This window comes from Cibotium barometz, chromosome 24 (genome assembly GCF_041138505.1).
Source record: "Cibotium barometz isolate CiBa-2024 chromosome 24, ASM4113850v1, whole genome shotgun sequence".
NCBI lineage: Eukaryota > Viridiplantae > Streptophyta > Polypodiopsida > Cyatheales > Cibotiaceae > Cibotium > Cibotium barometz.
The window spans coordinates 23,356,647-23,380,933 of NC_141069.1; the positions used below are offsets into that span (position 1 = coordinate 23,356,647).

Sequence of the window (24,287 nt, forward strand, 5' to 3'; positions counted from 1 at the left end):
TAGAGCTTTTGTCCCTCTCCCAAAATCAATGGTGGCCTCTATATTAGAGAGCCCATGCTCGTGCTCTCAAAAACCCTACATTAACTTTTAACCTAATGGATCCCCCCACGAGTGGAGAGTCCTCAAATCACATGATGTTACACAAAAGACTTACAGCTTCCATCCCCTCTATGGACTACTTTTTTTATATAAAAGCCTTAGAAACTTGGTCTCACAGATTCCAAGATGTACTTTGATTTAATAAAGGACATGGACTCGTTTTTAAAAAAAATCATGATTTGGATGTCAACATACAAATGGTCCACTACCTTGTTATTGGGAAAATGTCAATCTGAAATCAAATCTAAAATATTATCCTTTTGCATGGTTGTGTGAAGAGTTTCATGCTTGCATGTGCATGCATAGCAATATCTTGAGATCTTAAAGAAATAGCCTTGGAAAAAACTCATGTTATTCTTGTTTAACATTTCTTATATATTTTCTTTTTTTCAGGCTTGCATTCAATTCTATAAATTGAAAAGGTATTGACTTTAGCATGTTACTTTTGTGTTCGATGTGAGTACAAAAAGTGAAAAACAAAAACAAAACAAGATTAAAAACATTGCCTCAGAACACTAAAACCTGTTTGCGAGTAATCCCTTATCCTTGAACCCAAGCAAGTGTTGTTTTGAACTTTTGTTGAATAGGTCTACAAGACTAGAGATTAGCTGATTGGGGCAAAAGAAGCCTTGTCATTGTCCCAAACTGTTGGACCACACTAAAAGGATTACAGGTAGACAATGAGAGGGGAAATTTCCAACACCAGTTGGAAAACAATTGAAACCCAAAAAGCCTATAGTGCATATACACAATATAGGTATTTGGAAAAACCCTCTACCAAGGTTTGTGTGGATGCCACGCCTTTGGATAATATTCACCATAGCCACAAGACCCTTGACTTGCTCAATCACATGCACCTAATCAAGATCCTCCTAAACCCCCTAGGCCTCCCAGGTTCTTGAACGTTGTGGGTCATAAGCCATCACCAAGGTCAGATGAGGAAGAGCCCATGTGCGGCACCCTTAATCAATAAATTGCATACATCTAGTGGCTACCATGGACACACCATCCGCTAAAGGAACACAAATTGTGGAGTTGAATATTGAAAAATCTTGCTCCATTGCTTGTTTTGACATAGTAAGGGTTATAATGCCCAAAAAATGATAAGTGATTTGACTCCAATAGTAGACATGGCTATTAAATGAAGAAAGAGATGATTAATTGTTTCTTCAAAAATACTATTATGTGGGTATTTAAAGTGCAAGCACGAGAATTGATTTGTATGGAGTGAGTCACAACCTCCTCTTGTTGACATATCAAACTCACCTTGTGTTCACTTTGATGTAATACCTGGGTGACCGTTTTGCACTTATGTCACCGGCCATGGTTGGTAGCTAGTATGAATTGTATGCGGCTAGTCAATAACAACTTCTTGACAGCTATCATAGTTAGTTGCTAGCTCATGTATCCTTTGGGTTCACACTATGGACCATGTATTCTAGGTTTAGTGGAACACTTGTAGACAAATTGTCCACCCTCTTTTGTATATAGAATTGTTGTACTTTTGTAAGTAAGAAGAACATACACTTTATCCTTCCACTTTTGGTGTCTTCCCTCTTTGTGTTGTGTGTGAAGAATAAAGCTACAAGAAATTCTCCTCCCCTACTCTCTTGCAGTCTTTACATGGTACATATTGAATTCAAAAACCCCTTTGATAATTACAAGTATAGTGAAACTTGTACTTGTGTCGCTGCTTCCCACAATAATAGCATTCTGCGCTGCTATTTACTTGATGGTTCCTTTGCCATGAACCACGGCCTCTTTGGCTCCCCGTGCCTCTAGAACTACCACGTCCTCCTCCATAGGACTGGTTTTCCTATTGTTGCTGTTGGTTCTTATTTCCTGTGCAGCCACCAAAAGGGCCTCTTCCTCTACCCCTGCCTCTACCTGTATTCGAGTAGAAGGCGGACTGTTGAGAAGTTGATGTGGATGAACCACTATTCCTTTGCTCTTCACTCAACAAGAAAGCAATATGTTCCTGAAAATCAAGAAATGTTTCACGGACTCCAATGGATGTCCGAAACTGTGCATAGTCCTTGCCAAGACCATTCAAGGTCACAGACACTAAGTCCTCATCATCAACAGGTGCTCCAATTGAGCCAAGAGAATTTGCAAGGCCTTTCACCTTCCATGAATACTCATTTATACTCAAATTTTTCCTCTGCACATCGTGCAACTCTTGCATAAGCTGCATCTTTTGTGCATTGGTATTTGTGCTATATAGCTTCACCAATGTATCCCATGCCTCCTTAGGCATCTCTACATCCTGTATATGCACTATCATGGAACCTGAAATACTTACAAACAACCAATACAAGCATTTCGTGGCTTTTTCATGCCATTCTTTAAAGGCCTTTAATTTAGCAGGAGTGGGAGTAGCACCCAAGACTGATTCTGCAGTTTCACCACTGATGTACTCCCAAACTCCCTTTCCCATAAGCAAGTTTGTCATCCTGAACTTCCATGCTTGGAGGTTATTCTTGTCAAGCTTCTCACTGACAATGGTAGACAGATTCTCAGACATTTTGCAAATCACGAACTGCAACAGCAACCTATAAACACAGCAAATGCCTCACAAGGGCAAACAGCAACACTTCTGCAAACAACCTCACAAGGGCAGTGGCAAGCAACCACGAGTCACTTCAAGTGACAAATATGCATAAACACAGCAACCCAAAATGGCCTGCGTTTCTCAGAATCTCTACACCGGTGTCACATAGCAACCTCTCTGTCACAAATCGCACACAAGCGAAAATACGGCATACACAGTCAAAAACAATCACTTCTCTTGAGTGGCTGCGGAAACTTTGCGATGCCAAAACGGACCCGAACCGCGATTTTGACGCGTCACCAAACTGCTTAGTTGTTTGTTTTTCTGGGGGTAATGCACTCGAGCTTCACAATAGGGAGCGTCGAAATCAGTGACAGTGCACCTTGCACTCACGGCTGTGTGCCTGCAGAGATATGCTCCCCAGCGTCCAAAATGAAAGGAGGCGCAAATCCTCTTACCAGGGTATCGCAATCTCTACTTGCTGCTTGAGCTCCTCACCATGAACCAAGCTCTAATACCATGTAGAGATTGCAGGAGAGAGGGAGGAGACTCGATTGCAGCTTCTTCACAACATACACAAGAGAGGAGACACAAGATCTGGAGGCTGAAGCTTATCTTCACTTAGTTAAAAATAGCACACACAACACCAATACAATAGGAGAGGGGTATACCCTATATGTCAAACCCTAGAATACGTGGTTCATATGTGAACCCAAGCCAACACATACGTGGCAATCTAGCTACACCACGACTACAACCAACATAGGCGGTGACATAAATGATAGTCACCCAGGAGATACATCGAGGCTAGAGCTTGATATCTCAACAATTCCCCCATGTGTCCTTAAGCGAAACATTTGTCTTCTCCTTTTCTTGTGTGCATTTCAGTATGTAGAAATCTACAAGTTCATCATTGACATGAGGGGCTATAACTCCAAAATTATTACCAATAGAAAGTGCATCACTCAAGGCATTATGGTCTCCTTCAAATGCTACATCATCAAATTCATCCTCATCTTCAATGATATTCTCCAAGGTTTGTAAGGTGACGTACTCCCAAGAGGAGACATGTGTTTTATTGGAACAACGCCTCCATTTTCCTTGCATACAGGTTGTACAAAAACACTAAAACTGCCTGCACCTTAAAGATGTTTCGTTCATTAGAGAATAGCCAAACACACAATGCAACCCACGTGCATTAGGCATAGCTTTACAATCCCAATGCCTCCTTCTGTCCACATCACCTTCCTTGATCTCCCAAAACACGCGAGTAACTGAGCGACCCTGCGAGGGGTATGTAGCATCAGCCCCTTCAAACAAGGTTTCTCTCGAAAATGTCACTACATCCTTTGCGCATTGGAGCTTTGCGTAATTTGGCTTCAGCTGCTCATCAGTGAGGTGCCTTTCAAGAACCGCCCCTGCACCATCATGTTCACCTTTTCCGTGTCTGGAACCAAAAAAGTTGTGCGTCATTTTTATGCCTGTCATTGTGCCATATCAGGCAACAAAGTAAAAAGGTCTTTTTGCTTTGAATTGTGAGGCTGCTCCATTCGACCACACCCAGTGTTCGGTGACTTGAGTGCCCTAAGCTTTCAACCATCCATAATGGAGCATAAAACAATGCTGAACAAAAAGGGTGTCATGCATTTTATCATCAGATATATAAAAGCGATAGCACTTCTGAACGACGCCTGCAATACACACATACGTAATATGGACAAAGATTGTAACCTAGCTGGAGTGCCAATGCATGGATTGCACCTCATTTTGTTCTTTAAGAGTGTAGTTTTCTGCAAAATCCACAATAGAAACCATGACATCTTCGAGAAAGCGAAGAAGACACTCCTTAAATTGCTCTGCCTGCCATCTATATACAAAATTATGCCTTGTAAACTTACTCAAGTGATCCTTGAGTATTTCTAGGATCTCCTGCATTGCATGTCCATGAATGATAGAACTTTTCTTCTTTTCTTTTTCCCCACATCTGTTGTTCCAACTTCAACATCTTCAAATATCTTTACTATAATTCTGCGTGCAGTAAATAGTTCCTCCCTTGGGCAGCATGGCATCTTTCTTGGTCCACACAGGCAGCATTGTCCCATCAAACACTTGAGTGCATGGTAGGTAGCAAGTTAGGCCTTGGGCATAGGCTAAATTCTGAAAGCAAAGTTATGCTTGGGAAAGTTTTCACACATGCAGTGCATGTATCATTAGAACCACAAACTTCACATCCACAAGTGCACTCTGCTCCATGCAAACCAAAAGACATCTATCTTAACCAATTTACAGCATCCTTACAGTAAGACATCTGCACATGTGTGATGCAACAACAAGTGTAACGTTCCTCAAGTTTGCACACAAACAAAGGCTTCAACCTCTCAAAGGCCCTCTGGTGGATTTGCACTTGGGAGTGGCTCTATTTGAAGACAAGAAAGAACTCCACCTACAATGAACACATCAATTGCTTGGTAAGTATACATATTACAGTTCATTCTGCACATCTAGTAGCTAGCAGGTAATACAGTGGTAGCTACCACCCATTATAAATTGGTGGCAGGTTAACTTATAAAATGGTAGCTGCCACTCCGCCTATCCCATCCACAAGCACACTGGTAGTCACTTCTTTTGAGTTCATTACCTGGTAGCTACTTATTTTCAGTTCATTAGCTGGTAGCTACCAAACAACCTCAACCAGTCAATTATCTAGTAACCCCAAACCAATAAATATCCTGGTAGCTCCCAGTTATTAGATTGTAGCTACCATCTAGTAGACTAGAAGGTACAATGTCCTTGTAGCTACCGCGGTTCACTGCTGGTTGCTAAACAAAAAATTAACTCGTACCTACCACTTGTGATGAATTCCATTAACTGGTAGCAACCACAAACATAGCACTCATATTTCTGAAAATTGGTAGCTAACAGTCGATTTGGTAGGCAACACACAATGAGCTAGTACCTGTGCACTAATGCCAGCAATCATGAAAGAAAGAAAGGAATTTGTCAAAAGTGTTGGCTGCATGTCCATTAACTGGTAGCTACCCGATTTTCACCCTGGCAGCATTTGCTAGCTAGTGCAGACTATGGTTTAACTAAGTAGTAGCTCCCAATGGCCCAATTGGTACCAAAACCAGAGAACTCGTATTTTTCAATATTGGTAGCTACTAGTCAAATTTTGGGTGGGCCTCATGTAATGAGGCAGTATGTATGTGTTAATGCCAGCTATTGGTAGCCAATAGAAGCAATCGGTAGTACAAATTTAGGTAAGGTAGCTACCAAGAGCCACCCTAAAACTAGAACATTCATCATAGAAATAAAGGAATTGGTGACATGTGCTGGCTGCACGTCCAAACTGGTAGCTACTAGTTTATCACCTGTAAGCTGCCACACAAGCACATGAAAATGTACCGCAAAGGAAGTCCTCGTAGACACTTATAAGTGAGTAGAAGGAGTAATCTCTAGTACCAACCTATGGGTACTAGTACTAATCGGTCTCATAATGGCTACAAACACATATTGGCTGTTGGTTGCAATCAGCCCAAAAGAAAAAAACACGAAGCCACAAAAAAGAGTTCATCTGATAGAAAGGCAAGCGTGAAATCAATTCCAAGTGCATTTAAAAAAGGACAAACCTAAGGCTGCTCAAGAAAATGCATTGGGTGTTTTGTTTAAGAATTTACTCTCAAGGCACTTTCGGCAGACATCCTTTTTATTGGGTGAAACACGCGTATTATTTGACCAAAAAGATATCACTACCTCCTTCTCCTCTTCTGTAATGACACCAATTGTGCGTGGTTGTCGTTCACACAAATGTAGTGGTAGCATCTCCCGAAGCAATCAAGATCTAGCTGCATAGAAGTTCCTATGATGCACCCCTAGAAGCCTTGATGCAGTAGCAATATTTGGTTTCCTGTGATGGGCATTAGTATTCATGACCATCATCATACTTGCCCTCTTTAGGAACAACTCTTTAGAGCTTTTGGGATTCTTCATGTATGTAAGGGTGTTCCGGAGCCCGCTTATTAACGAGCTCTGTTCATGACCTTCAATTGCCTATGGACGAGAAGCCTGCAACTCTCACAATATCGGGTGCCCAAGAACATCTTTCAAAATTTCAACTTTTGCCTCCTTGTACAGGCCTGTTGTATGATCCTTGAAACACTTAACAACAGCTGCTGAAATCCTCTGTTTTTTTGCAACACTGAAGCCATTAGTTTTTGCTGCATTCCTTTGCTTAACCTTAAGCCGGTATTCACGCTTTCTCTTTGCCTCATACTCCTTGATAATACTTTGCTTGCAAGAACAAGTAGGTGAGCGACCGGATGGACATACAGAGCATACGTTTCTTTCGATTGGAGAGAGAACCGACAAGTATGCAGGCTGCTTAGACAACCCAAAGAGATACTTGTTAACGAAGAGGCTCAGGAAAAGCAATAAGAAGAAGGTAGCTGGGAAGAGGTATTACAGTACCTGCTCCATGCCGATTGCACAAAACCGGAAACCTCCACTCGGATAAGCCCTTTCTATGCCCTATCTGGTGGACATTGTAGGAGCCCCAATAGCTCCTACTGGAAATACACGACTCATAATCTGTTCTAGCATTACATTCGGAATACATAATCTGACGAGGACACAGAAATAGAGAATAGATCATAAATGAAGATTTCACACCCATGTCAATGTATTCCTGAGATATATAACAAGATACAACCATCAATGCTTCAGCATGACGAATCGCTTTAACTTCCCATCGCACATTCCCATGACTCTTGATTGCTCACTTACCAAGAAGTAACTCTAGACATTAGTCTCACTCGTTAAGGCCCTTAACACATGGCACTCACGGTGGACTGTGCGAATCCACAGTGCACAGAAGACCTCCTGAATACAAATGTTTGAAAACAATGGAAAAAAAAAATTCCACAAACACGAGTCCACATGCGGTGGTGTAACTCTAGCAATTCCCTTCAGCATGCACTGTATCTTCACGCCCGCAACAAGAAGGTAGCGTTTATCACGTTCCTCCGAACTCACCAGCCTAGTGGTCTGTCTTGCGGTCTGGGTTGCTCGGGTGGTATGGGAGCACCCTGCGGTTGCTAGGGCCTGCTTCGTCCGGTCTACAGCTGCTGGGGCCTGCTTCGTCCATCCTGTTGATCCTCCGCAACAACCCTTGAGTCTGATGTCGCAACAATGTAACTTATGCTATCGCCCGGTCTACAGCTGCTGGGGCCTGCTTCGTCCATCCTGTTGATCCTCCGCAACAACCCTTGAGTCTGATGTCGCAACAATGTAACTTATGCTATCGCCCGGTGTTGACATTTGTACGGCAATTTTGAGTGGCTGTGTCTCCACACTCTCCTCCACTCACCTATCACGTTCAGACCTGAGTCAAGTCATTTTGAATACACATTTTTGTATCATTTGTTGAGTACTACTCTTCTATACTACTTTCTCGTTGTTTTGGGCCTACTTCGTAAGAGTCCTTACATTTGAGTGCTCTGAATTCCACCTGTTTTTATCACTTTTCCCCTTCGCTTACGTCGGATTCTACCACAGTAAAAAAAAGCTTGTAACACTTCCTGAATTCCGTATAGCCTCATTTTTCTCCAAATATTTGATAGCTTTATTTACTTTTAATGGTGACCTTGTTTTTTTCAAAAGGATGTTTTACCTTTTTTTTTTCAAAAGGATGTTTCACAGAGTATCATTGCGTTGTGGACCCTAAAGTGGTCACACACCTGGAATCCATGCTTTTGAAAAAGCAGAAAACTTGAGCAAACAAATGGGTGAAGATTACGGAAGAAGAGCATGCCGTGACTTTCACATGAGATATACTTGGTATATTTGAATGCATGCTAACAAGCTAGTGGCAAAGCATGAACTCACAAGGGATACCCTACAGGCACACCATCATGTATGGATTATTTGATCTCTTTCTATTGTGAGTGCTCTCTCACTGCTTCCTGTTCAGTGTACTACCTACACACATTCACTCACTCACTCACTCTGCGTGTGTGTGTGTGTGTGTGTGTGACTATTCTCCGTGACACTGGCCTAAGATATGTCTGTGGCTTTGTACTCTAAAGGGAGTTTATCAGATATCAGCTGCACTGATACCCGACAGGAGTCAAGAAGTGGACTGAATATGGGAGAGAGTCAGTTCAGTGCCTAGGCTGGTGTATTGATTTTAATATAGTACACCTTTCTCACTTACTCACTGGACACTTTAGCAAGAAACCTCAGTGTGACTGTAACGGTGTGCAATGACATGGCAGATGAGGATGATGAGCTGGCCTGTAGTCTAAGTGCATGCAGTCCATTTTGCTGGCTCCTGGGCTGCCTCTGCAAAAAGGGCTATAGGACTTATTTGCAAAGTCATTCAGATATAGACATCAGGCCCTTTTTCCATCTGTCACAAACTGGTCTGAGAAAGTTTCAGGTGTCCGTAAGTGCTGCAGCATGCTGTCTACTTCAGGCGCAGACCTGATTGTTCTTCCAAGGAGTAGCAGTTGGTCTCATCAGTCATGGTTCATGTAGGAGGGCAATCCAGAGCAGAGAGGTGGTCTCCCAGACCTTGCAGGCTACGCATTCGTCAGAAAGTGGCCCGATGTTGGTGTGCAGGATGTCTGATGGGATCTGTTGGGGGGTGTAGGGGCGCTGAATGGCAGAGGCTCGCTCAATGCTCCTGGGGAACAACTATCAGGGGTATCCGAGAGAGAGAGAGAGAGAGAGAGAGAGAGAGAAAGAGAGAGCAACTGTGACCCTTCTGGAACGCTCCTGGGGAACAGCTATCATGGATACATCTGCAGGGGCACCACTAGCCGCCGTATCCCCTATGGCGTGGAGAGAGAGAGAGAGAGAGAGAGAGAGTATATGAGATCGAAACAAGTGCAATGTATAAAAAGATCTACTGTGGGAGACTGCAAGGATCTATGAGATGAGACCGAAACAAGTACAATGTATAAACAAATCTGGTGTGGAGTGCTATGGTGGCACAAGTACAATGTATAAACAAATCTGGTGTGGAGTGCTAAGGAAGTTACCGAACACTCCCAAACCTGGGATGACATCAAAAAAGCTCTGGAGGAATGGTATCTTCTCGGAACATGTGGCGGCCCATCTCATGAGTCTGTCGAGATGAATGAGTTATTTAGCCTCAGCAACTCAGCTTAACTCTAGAGAAGAGTACTACTCTAACTTCATCACTCTCAAGAAATATACCTCACCCATGACTACCTCCCAACAGGTAGCCCACTTCTGCCAAGGCTTGAATGAATCTTTGGATTCCCGCCGCCTCGATGTAATGAGGTCGAGTACATTGCAAGATGCTCTCATACGAGCCAACCTCTTGTGAAGGAGTTGAAGTCTGGCGGCAAAGCTAGGCCCCATAAGAGATTCACCCTGAATCAAACCCCAAGGACCATTCTTACAAGAAGCCCCAGCCAAATGCTCCTACTACAGTCGAGGTTGGCCAACCAACGTCTTTGTTTGCCGCACATATACTGCTTCTACTAGTAGGGAGACCCTTGTTTGTTTCCATTTCAATGAGCCTGGACACTTTAAAGACAATTTCCCCAAGCTTGTGACATCTTTTTCTCAAAGTTGTCAAGAAAATCAAGGCCATCGAACCCCCATCTACCAAGGTGCAAGAGGTGGTGAAGCCCCAGCCAAATGCTCCTACTACAGTCGAGGTTGGCCAACCAACGTCTTTGTTTGCCGCACATATACTGCTTCTACTAGTAGGGAGACCCTTGTTTGTTTCCATTTCAATGAGCCTGGACACTTTAAAGACAATTTCCCCAAGCTTGTGACATCTTTTTCTCAAAGTTGTCAAGAAAATCAAGGCCATCGAACCCCCATCTACCAAGGTGCAAGAGGTGGTGAACGTGGCAAAGGTCGCGGGATAGTAGCCCTATGCCTGTGCTATAAATGAAGAACCAACTTTGGTGGAAATGGCCATGTGGGGGTAGAGCATCAAGTTCCTAATGAACAATTTGGAGTTATTCAAACCACAACTACTCACATCATCATGGTAAGCCATTCCAGCTTCTGATTGATTGTGGTAGTATTCATTCATTTATTTCTCCAAGGTGTCTACGAAAATTAAACTTGGATCAAAAACCAACTAGGAAAATGGTTGTAGTGTTAGCTGATGGGAAGGAAGTAGTATCTCACCACTCTGTAGGAAACCTTGATTTTGAATTGGGTAGTGAACAAACTCATGGCCATTTTAGAGTCCTACCATTAGGCATTTATGATGGGATCTGGGATCCTTGGGATGGACTGGTTAGTCACAGGAAGACAGGTTATCAAGGGAGCACGTAAGGGACAACAAGTTTCCCTTGTCAAGCTCAACAAAGTTGCTGAGCCTGAACCTAGTAAAGAATTAGAACCCTCTTGGCTCCAAGAATTCTCTGACATCTTTCTTAATGAGCTTACAAGACTACCACCCCCTTGAGAAGTCAACCATCAGATCGAGCTAATTCCTAGTGCTCAATCTGTCTCCAAGTTACCTTATAAGATGTCTCTCCCTGAAGCCATTGAGCTCATGGAGCAACTTCATCAACTCATTGAGTAGGGATTTGTATGCCCTAGTAGCTCTCCTTGGGAAGCACCTATTCTTTTCCAAAACAAGGAGGAGCCGACTCTTCGTCTCTGAATAGATTATTAGGGGCTAAATCAAGTCACTGTCAAGAACAAGTACCCTATCTCTTGCATCGAGAAGCTTCTTGACATGCTTCATGGGGTCAAGGTTTTCTCTAAGATAGATTTAAGGTCTACTGGCTACCATTAGATCAGAGTCAAGGAAGCAGATGTGAAAACCTTGGTCCTTTCATGGCCTTATCTATCTAGTTCCCAAAGAAGAATCTATTAAGGAGTAAACATGCCAAGCATGGGGATGTGAAATTATTGTGGACCATACTGTCTACACCAATCAACATCCCTTTGGGCCAACTTTTGCAAGGCACGCCCACAACGTGGGACAATGTCAAAAGCTAGCTTGGCAATCATGTCAAGGGTAAGGATGAAGAGTCTGAAAATGAAATAGATCACTATATTGATTTAGAAGGGAGTATTCATGAGATTCTTATCAACAAGCTTGGAGAGTACCAATATTATGAAGGCAAAGATATGCATGCTCCACTCCCAATTTCCTATAAAGGATATAAAATCTCAGTCATCCTTGATGGTGGCGGAGCTGGAGTGAGCATTAATACCAAAGCTTATTGGAAAAAATGGGGAAGACCAACTCTCAAATCCCCAGGTGTATCAATCAAGATGGTCGGTGGTTCCCTAGAGAAACCATTTGGAAAAGTTAGCAAGATGTGCATAGCGACATGTGGCATAGCTTCAATCATACATTTGTTATCATAGATTTTCTCATACCAACAAACTATGATGTCATCCTGGGAAGACAATTCATGAGACACTTATTAATGATCCATGACCAACAATAGCTACCTCTAGAAGAATGAGCGAATGATTAAAGTAAATTTGGCTAATTACAGTACTTATCCACTCACGATCTCCTTGAGATTTAGACGTAGATACGATGTCCCATTCTCGAAAGTTTGTAGAGACATCTTATTCTCAGAATTTTGCCGAGGGAAGTGTGTGTCTCATGTGTAAAGGAAAGATTGCTCACTTGAAAAAAGAAATATTTTCCAAGAAGACTAAGGTCATCAATGGAAAAAGGGATATCGCTCTTCATAAGATTGCGGAAGAAACAAAAGAACAAGATAAACAAAAGCCTTCCATTCCTTATCCATTTAACTATGAAAATTGGATATAACTCCTAGCTACTATGGATGGTGTTTCTCAAAAAATTGGAACCAGGTTCTAGAAGGATGGACATATGGAAGGTAATCTTTACATGATGAATGTTGTAACTTTAGAAGCAATTCCAACATATGAAACTTTATATGGGAGTGACTTTGATGAGGCACTTTATAAGAGAATCAGACAAGCGAAAAAGAAATTGAGTAAAACTAGGAACAAGCTAATAAAAGTTTGGCCAACATCGTACATTTAGGTAAGGAGGGTCATTAGCTGCAATATGTGGGAGATACAAAGGCATACAAAAAGCTAATTAGAACTCTAGGAGATGAGTTCAATTATAACACCGGTTGTGAGGGCTCTAGAAGAAACCCCACAATGTGACAAACCAAACGATACTAACTTCGGGCATAATTCCATCTGAGAAGCTATCTAGAAGTACAAAAAATTGAAAGAACCGACTTCTGAAAGAAGTTTTAAAAAAAAAAGAAACCAAAAGAAAGACTTAGGAAGAAGACATCAAAAATACATAAGTACTTTCATAACTATAACATAGGCGAGTGCATTATATATAGCAAAGAGGCGAAGAGGGCTAAGTACAAAAATTCAAGACCCTCTTATGAAGGCCCAACGAAGGTCAAGTGAGTGGATCTTACTGAACCCGATGAAGATCCGAAACCTATATACATTGCGACTGACCTTGCTGAGGGAGAGAAAAGAGATCTTATTAATCTTTTGATGAAGGAACTAAAAGTATATGGATGTAGACAATGAGTGGGTCTTAGCCACATGCCAAATCTAAAGTTAATCAGACCCAATTTACTATGTCAGCAACAGATAGCTAGAGCAAAAACTGGGAAAAAGGAGATAGTTTTCACTAAAAAGGCACTAGAATTCATCTAATAGAGGCAATAAATTTTGCTATAGTGTCCAATTTTGTATAATCTTCACATCATTGGAAAGTTTAAAATCTACAGATAATTTAAGACTACAAGGACACCCCATTTCTAAGCTGCAAATCAAAAGTTATGATCTTCGAAAGGTAGGGTTGTTGTTTGCTGATGGATAGAGGGTCTAGAGAACAATTTCAAAAACACATCTAACCAACACCTCAGACTAGAGACCTCAAATGGGGGCATGCACTTGCAAGTACCTTCGTCTTACCACATGCATACCAAGCCTTGTTCAATTTTAATTGGGTTAAGGTAGCCTACATACCACTTATCTAATTTTGACCAACTCTAGGACACATGGCAAAGGGAGGAGGGGGAAGAGGGTGGGAAAGGGAGCCTAGGGAGAGGGGAGAGGGGAGAGAGAGAAAAGGTAAGAGGGTGGGCAAGGGAGGGGAGGAGAGAGACAGAGACAGAGACAGAGACAGAGAGAAGAGGGTGGGAGAGAAAAAGAGAGGGAGAGGGAGCGAGAAAGGGAAGAGGATGGGAAGAGAGAGAGAGAGAGAGAGAGAGAGAGAGAGAACGGAGAAGCTATGTTAGACTTGAGGGGAGAAAGTGGACTAGGTTGAGAGGTGGTGGTAGTGGTAGTGCTTACCTTCTATGTAGTCCCAATAACCCTTTTCCATCAAGAAATTTGTCAACATGAACCTCCAAGCATGGAAGTTGTTCTTGTCAAGCTTCTCAGCAACAATCTAATTTATGCCATCATTTTACATCTTACCACACAAATTTACCAAAAACAGCACTCTGGTTTGTCCTGCACAAACTGTTGTATTTTCTGCAGCGGTATTGTATTACACTCAAATGTCACAACCAGTGACCTCAATGTGCATACATACACCCAATGGCAACTTTTTGACCTCCTCTTGCAACACACAATGTCTGCACAACCAATCTGTCTTCCTGCAGTTCTTAAAACAAAGTTCTACATAGAATCGATGACTTACCCACATGCAGTGCTCTCAGGCGCCCTGCTTTTCGAAAAACGGAGATTCTAACGCGTCCGAAAGGCATTCTCGACCTTTAAATTTTTTGTCCGATAGGACATTATAGTTACCCTATAGCTTTACTCCCGCGTGAAGAAAGCTCCTCAATCAGAGATGGTTTGCCTGTGCCTCCCGTAGAGCTCCCGACACGGGTGTAGTCACCAACACAAATAGGGAAGAGTAGTTGAAGCTCTTACCCTCGTACCGCTTCCTGTGCTTCTCTTGCTGCTTGCGAGCCCTTAACATAAACTAGGCTCTGACACCATGAAAAGATGCAGGGGAGAAGAGAGCTTGAGCTCTTGCAAGCACACACTCACAAAATCCTAAAAGAGAGCACACAATGAGAGGTTGAAAATCTTCTTCTTCTTCACACAACACTCAACACACCATATACAAAGATAAGAGTACTCTCATATGAAAAAGTACTCAACCTAATACATACTAAGGTTCTCTATAGTGTGAACCCAGCTAAATGAACTGGCGCTATAACTATGCCAATCTCTAGAATGACTGTCACACAGCCTGCCATCCCACTGGCCGCATATCACCCATGATCTCACCAACCATGCCAGTGGTGTAAGTGTGGGGTCTATCTCCCAAACGGGTCATCAATGTCCACCGCCTCACTAGATGAGCTGGATATCTCAACAAGAAGAAGAGAAAGAAAGAGAAGAGAGAAGAGTGGTTGAAAAGGAGAGAGAGAAAGAGAGGAGAGAGAAGAGTGGTTGAAGAAGGTTAAGAGAAGCGAGAAAAGAGAGAGAATGGAGAGAGAGAGAGAGAGAGAGAGAGGAGAAAGGAGAAAAACAGGAGAGAGAAAGAAGAGTGTAAGCAAGGTTGGGCGGGCTGAGAGAAGGGAGGATGAGGGGAGAAGAGAGAGGACAAGGGTAATAGATGACATAGAGAGAATGGATGTCAAAAAAAGCTCACTCTAAAAAGCATGCTTTAAATCTATCCCCGAGAAGGCACTTCTCACTCACGAGCATGAGTGAAGCTCATTCACGAACATGAATGTCATCCACACACAAGTGCAATACTTGGCATGCATACAATGATTCTAAATTTAAGACTCAATGAATTTCATCGTTGGTAAAACAAGGAAAATTAAATGAAGTGAAATATGCAATTTGAAATAAACTCCATAGCCATTGCTAAATACCAATACTACATTGAAAAATGCGAAAATAAAAATAAAAATGGTTAGAGGTTTCTCACCTTTGATGAAGGACAATGAAAGCACAATTTTCATAGGCCTTAAAATTATTCTAGTATCTAGCTACCTTTAAAAGAAATCTTATGAAAGACCAAAGATAAATATTACACCAATCAAAAGTAATATTTGAATTATCTAAGTATGATATGATGTATTTGCATGACATCATTTTTAAGTCTTGATTCAAAGCATTAGGTGTAAGTTACACATATATTAAGTCAAAACAATAACAAATACTCAAGGCAATGTATAAAATGAGAAGATTTTATGTATTCCGTGGATGTTTCACAATAGATGAAGTCACAAAAGTAATAAATACTCAAAACAATGCAAAGGATGAGGTTAAAGGTCTTATTGCCTTGCCAAACAAGACAAGGAAGAGTAGTAAGCAAAGAAGCTTTTAAATAACTAAATACATCATTTTCTCTAGATTCCCACACTATAATACCTATCTACTTTTAAGAAACAAGTGCAATGCAACAAAAGACCAAAATAAGGCAAGAGAATGCATCTTAAAAGTCACTTGAAGACATTACAATATAATGCACAAGTAAGGCTTGTGAACTTGGACTCAAATTGTAGGGACAAAGGTTACAAATATTACTCAAAAAAATGATAGTGAATTTCAAAAGAATTCAAAGAATGAATTGAAAGCCTCATAGCCTTAAGCTTCATAGTTTTTCTCTTTACTTCAAAGGGGGGAGAGAGAGAGAGAGAGAGAGAGAGAGAGGGAGAGGGAGAGGGAGAGGGATGAGGAAGTTTCAAAAGTTTAATGTGGGTTCTGGGTGAGGGTTATTTTAATGTGGGCGGGGGGAGTAGAGAGATAAACATGGAAGAGGATCTTTTTGTATTTGGGGGGGGGGGGGGGGGGGGGGGGGGGGGGAGGGGGGGGGGAAACACTAGAGATAAGCATAGAAGAGGAGAGAGAGGATTATGAAGAGGAAGGGGGAGGAGAAGAGGGTAAGATGGGGTGGTGTGGGTGAGCTGGATTGTGAATGGGAAGGCGAAGGGGAGGCATTGTCAGCAAAAGAAGAAGAAGAAGGAGGAGCAGTTGAGGAGGTGGAAGGGGCAGGTGAGGAGGAAGAGAGGGTGGCGGAGCCTCGTGTCTAAAAGGCACGGTGCATTTAAGAGGGGGTTCAAGTGGGATCGACGGCTGAGGGGGCCCGATTTTGGGCAGGGCCGATCCGGGCCGTCGGATCCCCAAAAGTAAACTAGGGCCGCCTGATAGTAAACTAGGGTCCGAAAGTAAACTAGGGCTGCCCCGCACATATATTAATAAGGGCCGAACACACTAGCTAGCAGAAATTATAGCCTAATGGTAAGACTATGGCCTCCCTAGCGGCACGTCGTGGGTTCAAATCCTTTCTTTTGCAATTTGAGACTTAGGCAAAAAAACTATACGTCCAAACTCGGGAACTGGAGTAAACTAGGCGATTTGGCAAGCCCCCGACTTTACTGTGGGGTGGCCCTAGATCTTTTCTAAACTAGGGGAGGTGAAGGATCCTAGTTTACTTCAGAGGCCAAGTGCGGACATCACAAAAAAAACTCGGCCTGTGAAGTAAACTAGGGATCCTAGTTTACTTCACAGGCCGAGTTTTTCACAAAAAAAAAACTCGGCCTGTGAAGTAAACTAGGATCCCTAGTTTACTTCACAGGCCGAGTTTTCTTTCGGCCCTAGTTTACTTTCGGGGATCTGACGGCTCGGATCGGCCCCACCCAAAATCGGGCCCCCTCAGTCGCCGATCCCACTTGAATCCCCTCTTAAATGCACCGTGTGATTTAGAGACGAGGACTGCCCATGACACCCATCAAAAAGCAACTATGCTTGGATCGGGTCCTTCAGATAGTGGGCACTGTGGAGACATCTCCTAACCTCCTTTTAGAATCTTGATAACCCTTCTGATTCAACATGTACCAATGAAATGTGGGTACATGCTCCCACAACAATTCAATGTCAGATAATTTACATTCCTTAACAGCATGCTGATGTGCTCAAGTCTTGTCACATGGCATTGGGCCCAAAACTTGTGTCCACACCATCAATACAAACACATGAAGAGAAAAATCTTTATAAGCTACCTTTTTAATGGGGGTATCATGAGTCCAATCATGAGTCCAAACAATGCACCATCGCAATGGATAAAAAAGCGATCTTCACTGAAACAAAGTTGTGATCACAAATCTAAATCATCTATAACTGCTTTCAGAATGGTCCCTGCATACTTTAAAAAAAAATATATGGCTTGATTTGTGAAACATCCTTGAGAAGTCAACTCATATGGTGATTGACCTACATTGCATAGCTATATTGGAAAGCTGAGATTACTTACAGCACCTACAAACATTGATATAGCAGGTTTGAACTTTCCCTCCTCCAGCTTGCACCTAAAATTTGCACAACCAATCTCAACTGAAAATAAGTGTGTCCATCTTCCATTCTGTACACCTCTGCAGCCTTGAAGATTTCATAGAGAAAGAAACCCCCAGGCCCCAATGGATGCCTACTTTCCATAAAAATTGTGTCCCTTGATGCCAGATACTCTAAATTCCTTAATAGCACATTTATGTGCTCAATCCTTGTCATTTGAACCCTGAATCCAAACAATACACCATCACAATGGATGAAAAAAACAATCTTCATTGAAACCATTCTTTTTCTTCATTGAAACCAGCCTCCAACAAAGTTCTGATCATTGGTTCTGAATCATCTAACCCAAAGACTACTTTTGAAGTCCAGCCAAAGAGTCTGCAATGCACGGGTAAAGAGATAGTGTATTTCTATATTCAAAATACCAAAAGCATTACATCTCTTTTCATAAACCAAAACTGAATTTATCTGTCATGCAGCGTCTCTCCTCTCTTGGAAAACCCTCTTGAAGCAACCCTCAAGCCAAGTCCAAGCCCTTGGAGAACAAAAAGCAACCTGAGTGAGGAACGCATTTGCTTGGCCCAAGCGATCGCTCACCACACCCATATCTCTACCTCCTTTGAGGTCATGGGAGTGCAGTGGAGCCATTTCCTTGAGCTTTGGATCTGTTGCCATATTGCCTATGCAAAAACGTTTCCAATCTTCAGATGGCGCGGGAAACCAGCGTATGTCAAATGGTGTGGATTGTCCTGGGGGAGCCCTCTGTCCATGTAAAACTTTCACATCCACATAAAACTCCAAGACACTGAAAAAGTCTTCTACCTGCCTCCCACTCTTATAATGCAAGGGCCGCTCAAAGGCATGGCGGATAGAGTTGGTTGTGTAAAATGCAAGCATCCTACTAAACTCACTCCCCTCAAAAGTTGGTTCAATGCCACTGATACAAAATGAAGCTAGTGAAGAAGTGCGTGTCCCATGGAAGACGTGGCCAAAGCCACAAGAGTGTGGGTCATACAGGCGCCTCAACTCTCCCTGTACTTTTTCCTCAAAAAGACGCGACCTATCTTTCACTGCTAGTTTCCTATCCAATGTGCCTCGAGGTGGTGTCACAAATGCAGGAAGATGCACTAAAACAGTGTTTTCTTCCATTGATAGGAAATGTCCTAATCTAGTACCATGATGATCATCCCCAAAGCCACCTGTTCCCTCAGGTCCACCTCCATGCTCAGCTCCACCGCCATGTTCAGCTCCTCTAGAAGTCTCACCGGCCCTGTTGTAGCCACTACCACCAGCTCCGCTAGAACCTCTATCGCGACCACCACTAGCACCCGGACCCACCCCCACATGCTTGCAAAGTTTGGTCCCCATCGGAGCATGTTTGGATTGGTAATTAGCGCCCAGTACTCACACATTGCCATCCTTCACCTGAATCCTGCATGTTCACCTCCTCATCTGTCTCTGATTCATCCAGTTCCGAGACTTGACCAAGAAATCCAGCCAAAGGAGTATTATACTCTGCAGCTTCCTCCCTTACGCCATCAATGATGGACTTTCCTATGGCTGCCTTGTTTCATCTGAATGTATACTCAATCCCAAGATGGGAGTCTGCAAGTGCTGCAAAGTTGCTGGCAATGCTCTCCAGCAATGGCTCAGAGAAGAAATTACGGAGAAAGGCAAGCAGCTCAGCTTTATCCCGTGTCAAACTCTCATCTGAGCTCAACCTATCCATTTCATCCTTCATGATGCTCCAAATGGTACTAGAGTCAGGCGGTAGATCGAATGCAAATTGTACATACTGTGGAGCTAGCACCTTGGTGAGTTCACGATGATAGATTTTACTATCATACTCCACCTGTGCTTCCATCGCCATTGGTGCTACACAAACCAAAAAGTAGGAAACGGAGCGATTTACAGAGAAGCAAAGAGGATGAAAAAGAAATGACGGTTCACTGGTTTTTATTGGGAAATAAACTTATACCATATCCCATCTGCATAATAGAGACAGGCAAGAAATGCTAAGAAATAACCCTTACTCCTGAAGCAGAATACCGTTTTAGGAATGACGTTCCTATAGCAGGCTGTGAGGACATTGAACGGCAGCACGTTCCTGGCTGATTTGAAGAGCTTCCACCGTTCGCTTTTCCTTCCACAGTTCGCTATAAGCACCAAGTTCCTAGGAAAGAGATTTACAGAGAAATAGAGTTCACGCTTTTATTGTTATATATATCACATCCCATCTGCATAATAGAGAAATAACCCTTAATGTTTAGAAGCAAGGCGAAGTGAAGCAGAATACCGTTTCAAGGATGACGTTCCTGCATAATAGAGACACATAAGAAATGCTAAGAAATAACCCTTACTACTGAGAAGCAAGATACCGTTTCAAGAATGACGTTCCAGACAAGAATAACCCTTACTCTTGACGTTCCTAGCAGGCTGTGAGGGCGTTCGTGGCACCGTTAGCTTTTCCTGGCTGATTTGCAGACCTTCTACCGTTTGCTTTTCCTGATTCCGTTACTGATCTGGATTCGTTTTTCCTGCGCGTTCCTGAAAAGCTTCTACTTCCTGCGCGTTCTTGGCTTTTGATTTGAACAGTTCGCAGTGCTTCCTGCTTTTATAAACGTTTTCTTGTGCACGTGGCAAGTAAAGAAGTGGGACATGTGTCTAGTGCTTTTTTTGTTGCATTTTTGTACTATCAAAATGTTAAGCCATTGCATGAATATAATATTTTCAAAACCTATCATTTTAAAAGAATTTTAGCAGATTCTTAGTGGAATGTTTTGTATTAAAAGCAATGGTATGGAGAGTCTATAGATGCTAAAACCTTGCTTTTGATTATAATTCTTGATGGAGAGTATATATAGAATGTGACTTTCACTTCATAAATTCATTTTATCTTGTTACATTATTTTAATTTGTATTTATGTATATAGTTCTTTTTTTTGTAATGGAACACACTCAAGTAGTCGCATTACTTGATACAATTGCATCTTATTGAATGAATCCTATGTCTTATAGTATGGAGCACATAACTAGTCCTAATTTAAAATAGATTTTTTTTTAAGGCAAAAAAGAAACTAAGAAAATCATGGACATGAGACGAGAACACAAGGTCCATAAGGATGTGAATTTATTATCAAGTTTGTGAGGGCCAAAGACTAGCACTGGTAAATACATGAATAAGACATTACATGTTCTTTGGATGAATATGCTTGTGAGAGTAAGCGTTTTAGAAATAAAAATCAAATCGGCCACCTTTTATAACCCCCAAGCTAGCCAGCTCGTAGGTTTTAGCTTGGAAAATGGCAATCCCCCTCTTCTCCCCCGCGTTCTTTTCAATTTATATATTAGCAAGTTCCTAGATGGTGAGAGTGTTGGTCTCAAAAAAAAGCTTCTATATTATAAATAATGAGATGTCTACTAATATATTTTCTTTAATGAGATGTCTACTAATATATTTTCTTTACTTTTATGATTGATCTATGATGATAATTGACTTTGATGGATGTGTTGGCTCTACCTGCTATGAGTACCTATATTGTATTTTGTTCTTGGCTAAGTTGTGAATATATAATAAGCTTGTCTTGTCTTCTTTCACTTCTATGTTCTCTCATCTATAAAGCTACATGTTAGTTTATGATAATTGACTTTGATGAATATGTTGGCTCTATATGCTACAAGTGGTTGTACTTTATTTTGTTCATGGCTAAGTTATGAGTATATGATAAGCTTGTCTTATCTTGTCTTGTCTTGTTTCATCTCTTTGTTCTCTCATCTATAAATCATATTTATAATAATGTCTAGTTCATGATTTTGTTGCTATTCTTTCTTTTTAAAATTGATACACATTTATCCCAAGATATGGCATAATGTCTCCAAAAAAAAAAGATATGGCATAATGAGGTGTTCTGGACATATTATCCTCTTTTTCGAATACTTGTAATCTTTTAGACTACATGTGCCCTATTCTTGAACACTTATTGGGTTAAGTCCTATTTTTTTGTGATATGGTTTACCTAGTATGTATGCTTTGATTGCTTGTTTTTTTGGACCCTTTGGTATCATGTTGCCAACTCATGTCATGATATTCATCATGGCCTAGCCAAACATCCCCCTTTTTATTAACAATTATAGCATTTTTTCAAATTATAGCATCTATTCACCTTTCATTTACCTCAACTTATGTCATTGTTGTACTTCTTATTGTGATGACAAGCAATCATGACTTACACCACATGTAGTTCCAATATTTTCAATGAAGATGTATTGACTAGCAATGTGTTATTGGATAGATTCAAGTAACAAGCCTTGACCGTGGAATAAACCAAAGATCATAATCTTAAAGGTTTTTTAAATTCTTGTAAAACCCTTTTTATTTCACAATACAAATGTTAGATTGCTACCAGTTCACAAAGTGATTAACCAAGCACTAGAACAAGCGCGCGCGCACACACACATATTAACCATAGGTTTAAATGATTGAGCTTTTTGTTTGGGTGATTTTAGTGTGGAAAAATATATCCACAAATATCAAGGCATATCTTTCAAAGTATATGCAATCCATGAATATACTTTGAATTACATAAGGGTGGGCTATCACTAAAAGAATTTTAGTTGCCCCAATAGTTGTGTGGATTAAATGCATGGAGACTACGATCATTGCTTGTAAAAAGTTTGGCAAGACAAAGGCACAAATGATTCAAATCAATCACTCTATAGCGCGTTTGGAATTCACTACTTGATATTGCACAGGAAGCACCCGAGGATTCTTTACTTTACTATTAAGGATCATTGAGTAGCTCACCAAGTTGGAAGAGGACAAGAGACCTGCTGCTACTAGAATCTAGGCTGGCTTAAGATGGCTAGTGAAAGGAGATCACCCACTTGCATCCTTCTTTAGGGTGATTAAGTAGAAATGCTTAAGGGAGTCCATCTCAGGTCATCAAGACAAGGAAGATAACCTTGTTACAGAGGGGGAAACTATACCCATAGTAATGCTCTGTCATCTTTCTAATATTGTGGTGGTTCCTCCTATAGTCAATTTGAATTCTAGAGAGTGTAAGCTTTCTTAGAAATTGTATAGCTATATCTCCCCGGGTGAAGCAACTATCCAAATACCATTTTCTTTCTTGGAAATTAAATACATGTTTTAAAGCATGGCTTGTGATGCATCCTTTTGGCTAGAAAGCATATCTATAGACTTTTTTCAACGATTTTAGGACCTATGTGAGGAGGACCTCACTAGATTTTTGAATTCGATGTGCAAAAAGAGGGAAATTACCAAGCCCATTAATCTTGGCACTATTAAGTTGATCCCAAAAAATGCTAACTAGATACACTCTTGTGATTGGAGGCCTTTGACAATGTTGAATACTATGTACAAATTTCTACCAAGGTGCTTGTTCAAGGATCAAATTTCTTCCCAGGTAATTTGGATTTATACAAGGAAGGAATATTCATGAAGCCATACTTAATACTTTGATGTCTATTGACTATGCTCTAGGACATGACAAATGGTTCATTCTCTTCAATTTGAACTTGGGAAAGGCCTATGACCAAAGTAGATAAAACTTTGTCTTTTCTACCATGGAAGTAATGGGATTTGGATCTTGTTTTGAACCAGACAGTATCCAATTATTGTACAAGTTTCTTTAGAATCTTCAACATAATAGAGCTCCACCCATGGATGCATATTAGATTACTGATACATGACCCTACCCGTATTCAACATACATGAAGCAACAATTTTTGGGGTACATGACTAGATATATGAATGTGACTATAGGATTTTTATTAGGTCAATTCTTTGGCCAAAGTTTCACCTAATGGTGTCCACAAATATTCGATATCAAGACTAGACTCAAGACAAGATTGGACAAAAGTGTGTTACAACTTTTGGGGTCTTCATGATTTCAAGGTATATCCAGCGGTTCACAAGAAGCCCCCACAAATGTTTTTGTTATAATGATATTTATTTTTTCTTGGATAAAAACACGTGTATGCTTTGATCTGCACCTAAGTACTGATTAGCAATCTTGAACCTAGGCTTGCTTGCTATTGGGTGTCCAACTACTTGACTAACTTTTGGGGTCTTCATGATTTCAAGGTATATCCAAAGGTTCACAAGAAGCCCCCACAAATGTTTTTGTTATAATGATATTTATTTTTTCTTGGATAAAAACACGTGTATGCTTTGATCTGCACCTAAGTACTGATTAGCAAATCCTGAACCTAGGCTTGCTTGCTATTGGGTGTCCAACTACTTGACTAACTTCATATTACTAATGTCAACTAATAATCTTTAAATGTTACATAATAGATTAACCACAGCTAAGCCTGGTTTGCTATT

The 24,287-nt window shown here is 41.3% G+C and overlaps 3 protein-coding genes and 1 long non-coding RNA gene across 20 annotated transcripts in view; all 4 read right to left on the bottom strand.

The window, feature by feature from the left end:
* Nucleotides 1-1,915: 1,915 nt before the first annotated feature.
* Nucleotides 1,916-2,551, bottom strand: LOC147625045 (uncharacterized). The gene has a single exon (XM_086817930.1). It carries the CDS (start codon nucleotides 2,549-2,551, stop codon nucleotides 1,916-1,918), a length of 636 nt encoding a protein of 211 aa, XP_086674056.1.
* Nucleotides 2,552-2,673: 122 nt separating this feature from the next.
* LOC147625046 (uncharacterized) overlaps nucleotides 2,674-24,287 on the bottom strand; it is a 39,241-nt gene continuing 17,627 nt past the window's right edge. For 7 of the 17 annotated variants that reach the window (XM_086818288.1, XM_086818297.1, XM_086818295.1 and 4 more), the window contains exon 8: nucleotides 4,816-5,093. The gene's annotated coding sequence lies outside the window, so the exon portion shown is untranslated. The other 10 variants (XM_086818303.1, XM_086818301.1, XM_086818298.1 and 7 more) reach the window with 7 other exon arrangements.
* Nucleotides 6,379-7,148, bottom strand: LOC147625047 (uncharacterized). Its single transcript, XM_086818931.1, has 2 exons — nucleotides 7,118-7,148; nucleotides 6,379-7,027 (listed from the first exon to the last, which is right to left on the bottom strand). The coding sequence occupies exons 1-2, from the start codon at nucleotides 7,124-7,126 to the stop codon at nucleotides 6,725-6,727; spliced, it is 312 nt and encodes a 103-aa protein (XP_086675057.1). The 5' UTR covers nucleotides 7,127-7,148; the 3' UTR covers nucleotides 6,379-6,724.
* LOC147625048 (uncharacterized) lies at nucleotides 19,281-20,524 on the bottom strand. The gene is made up of 3 exons (XR_015269024.1): nucleotides 20,356-20,524; nucleotides 20,235-20,253; nucleotides 19,281-20,111 (listed from the first exon to the last, which is right to left on the bottom strand). It is a non-coding gene; the product is annotated as an uncharacterized LOC147625048 (long non-coding RNA).

Bases quoted from the DNA above. Each gene is read 5' to 3' on its own strand.
- LOC147625045 (XM_086817930.1), bottom strand. From the start codon at position 2,551: ATGACAAACTTGCTTATGGGAAAGGGAGTTTGGGAGTACATCAGTGGT.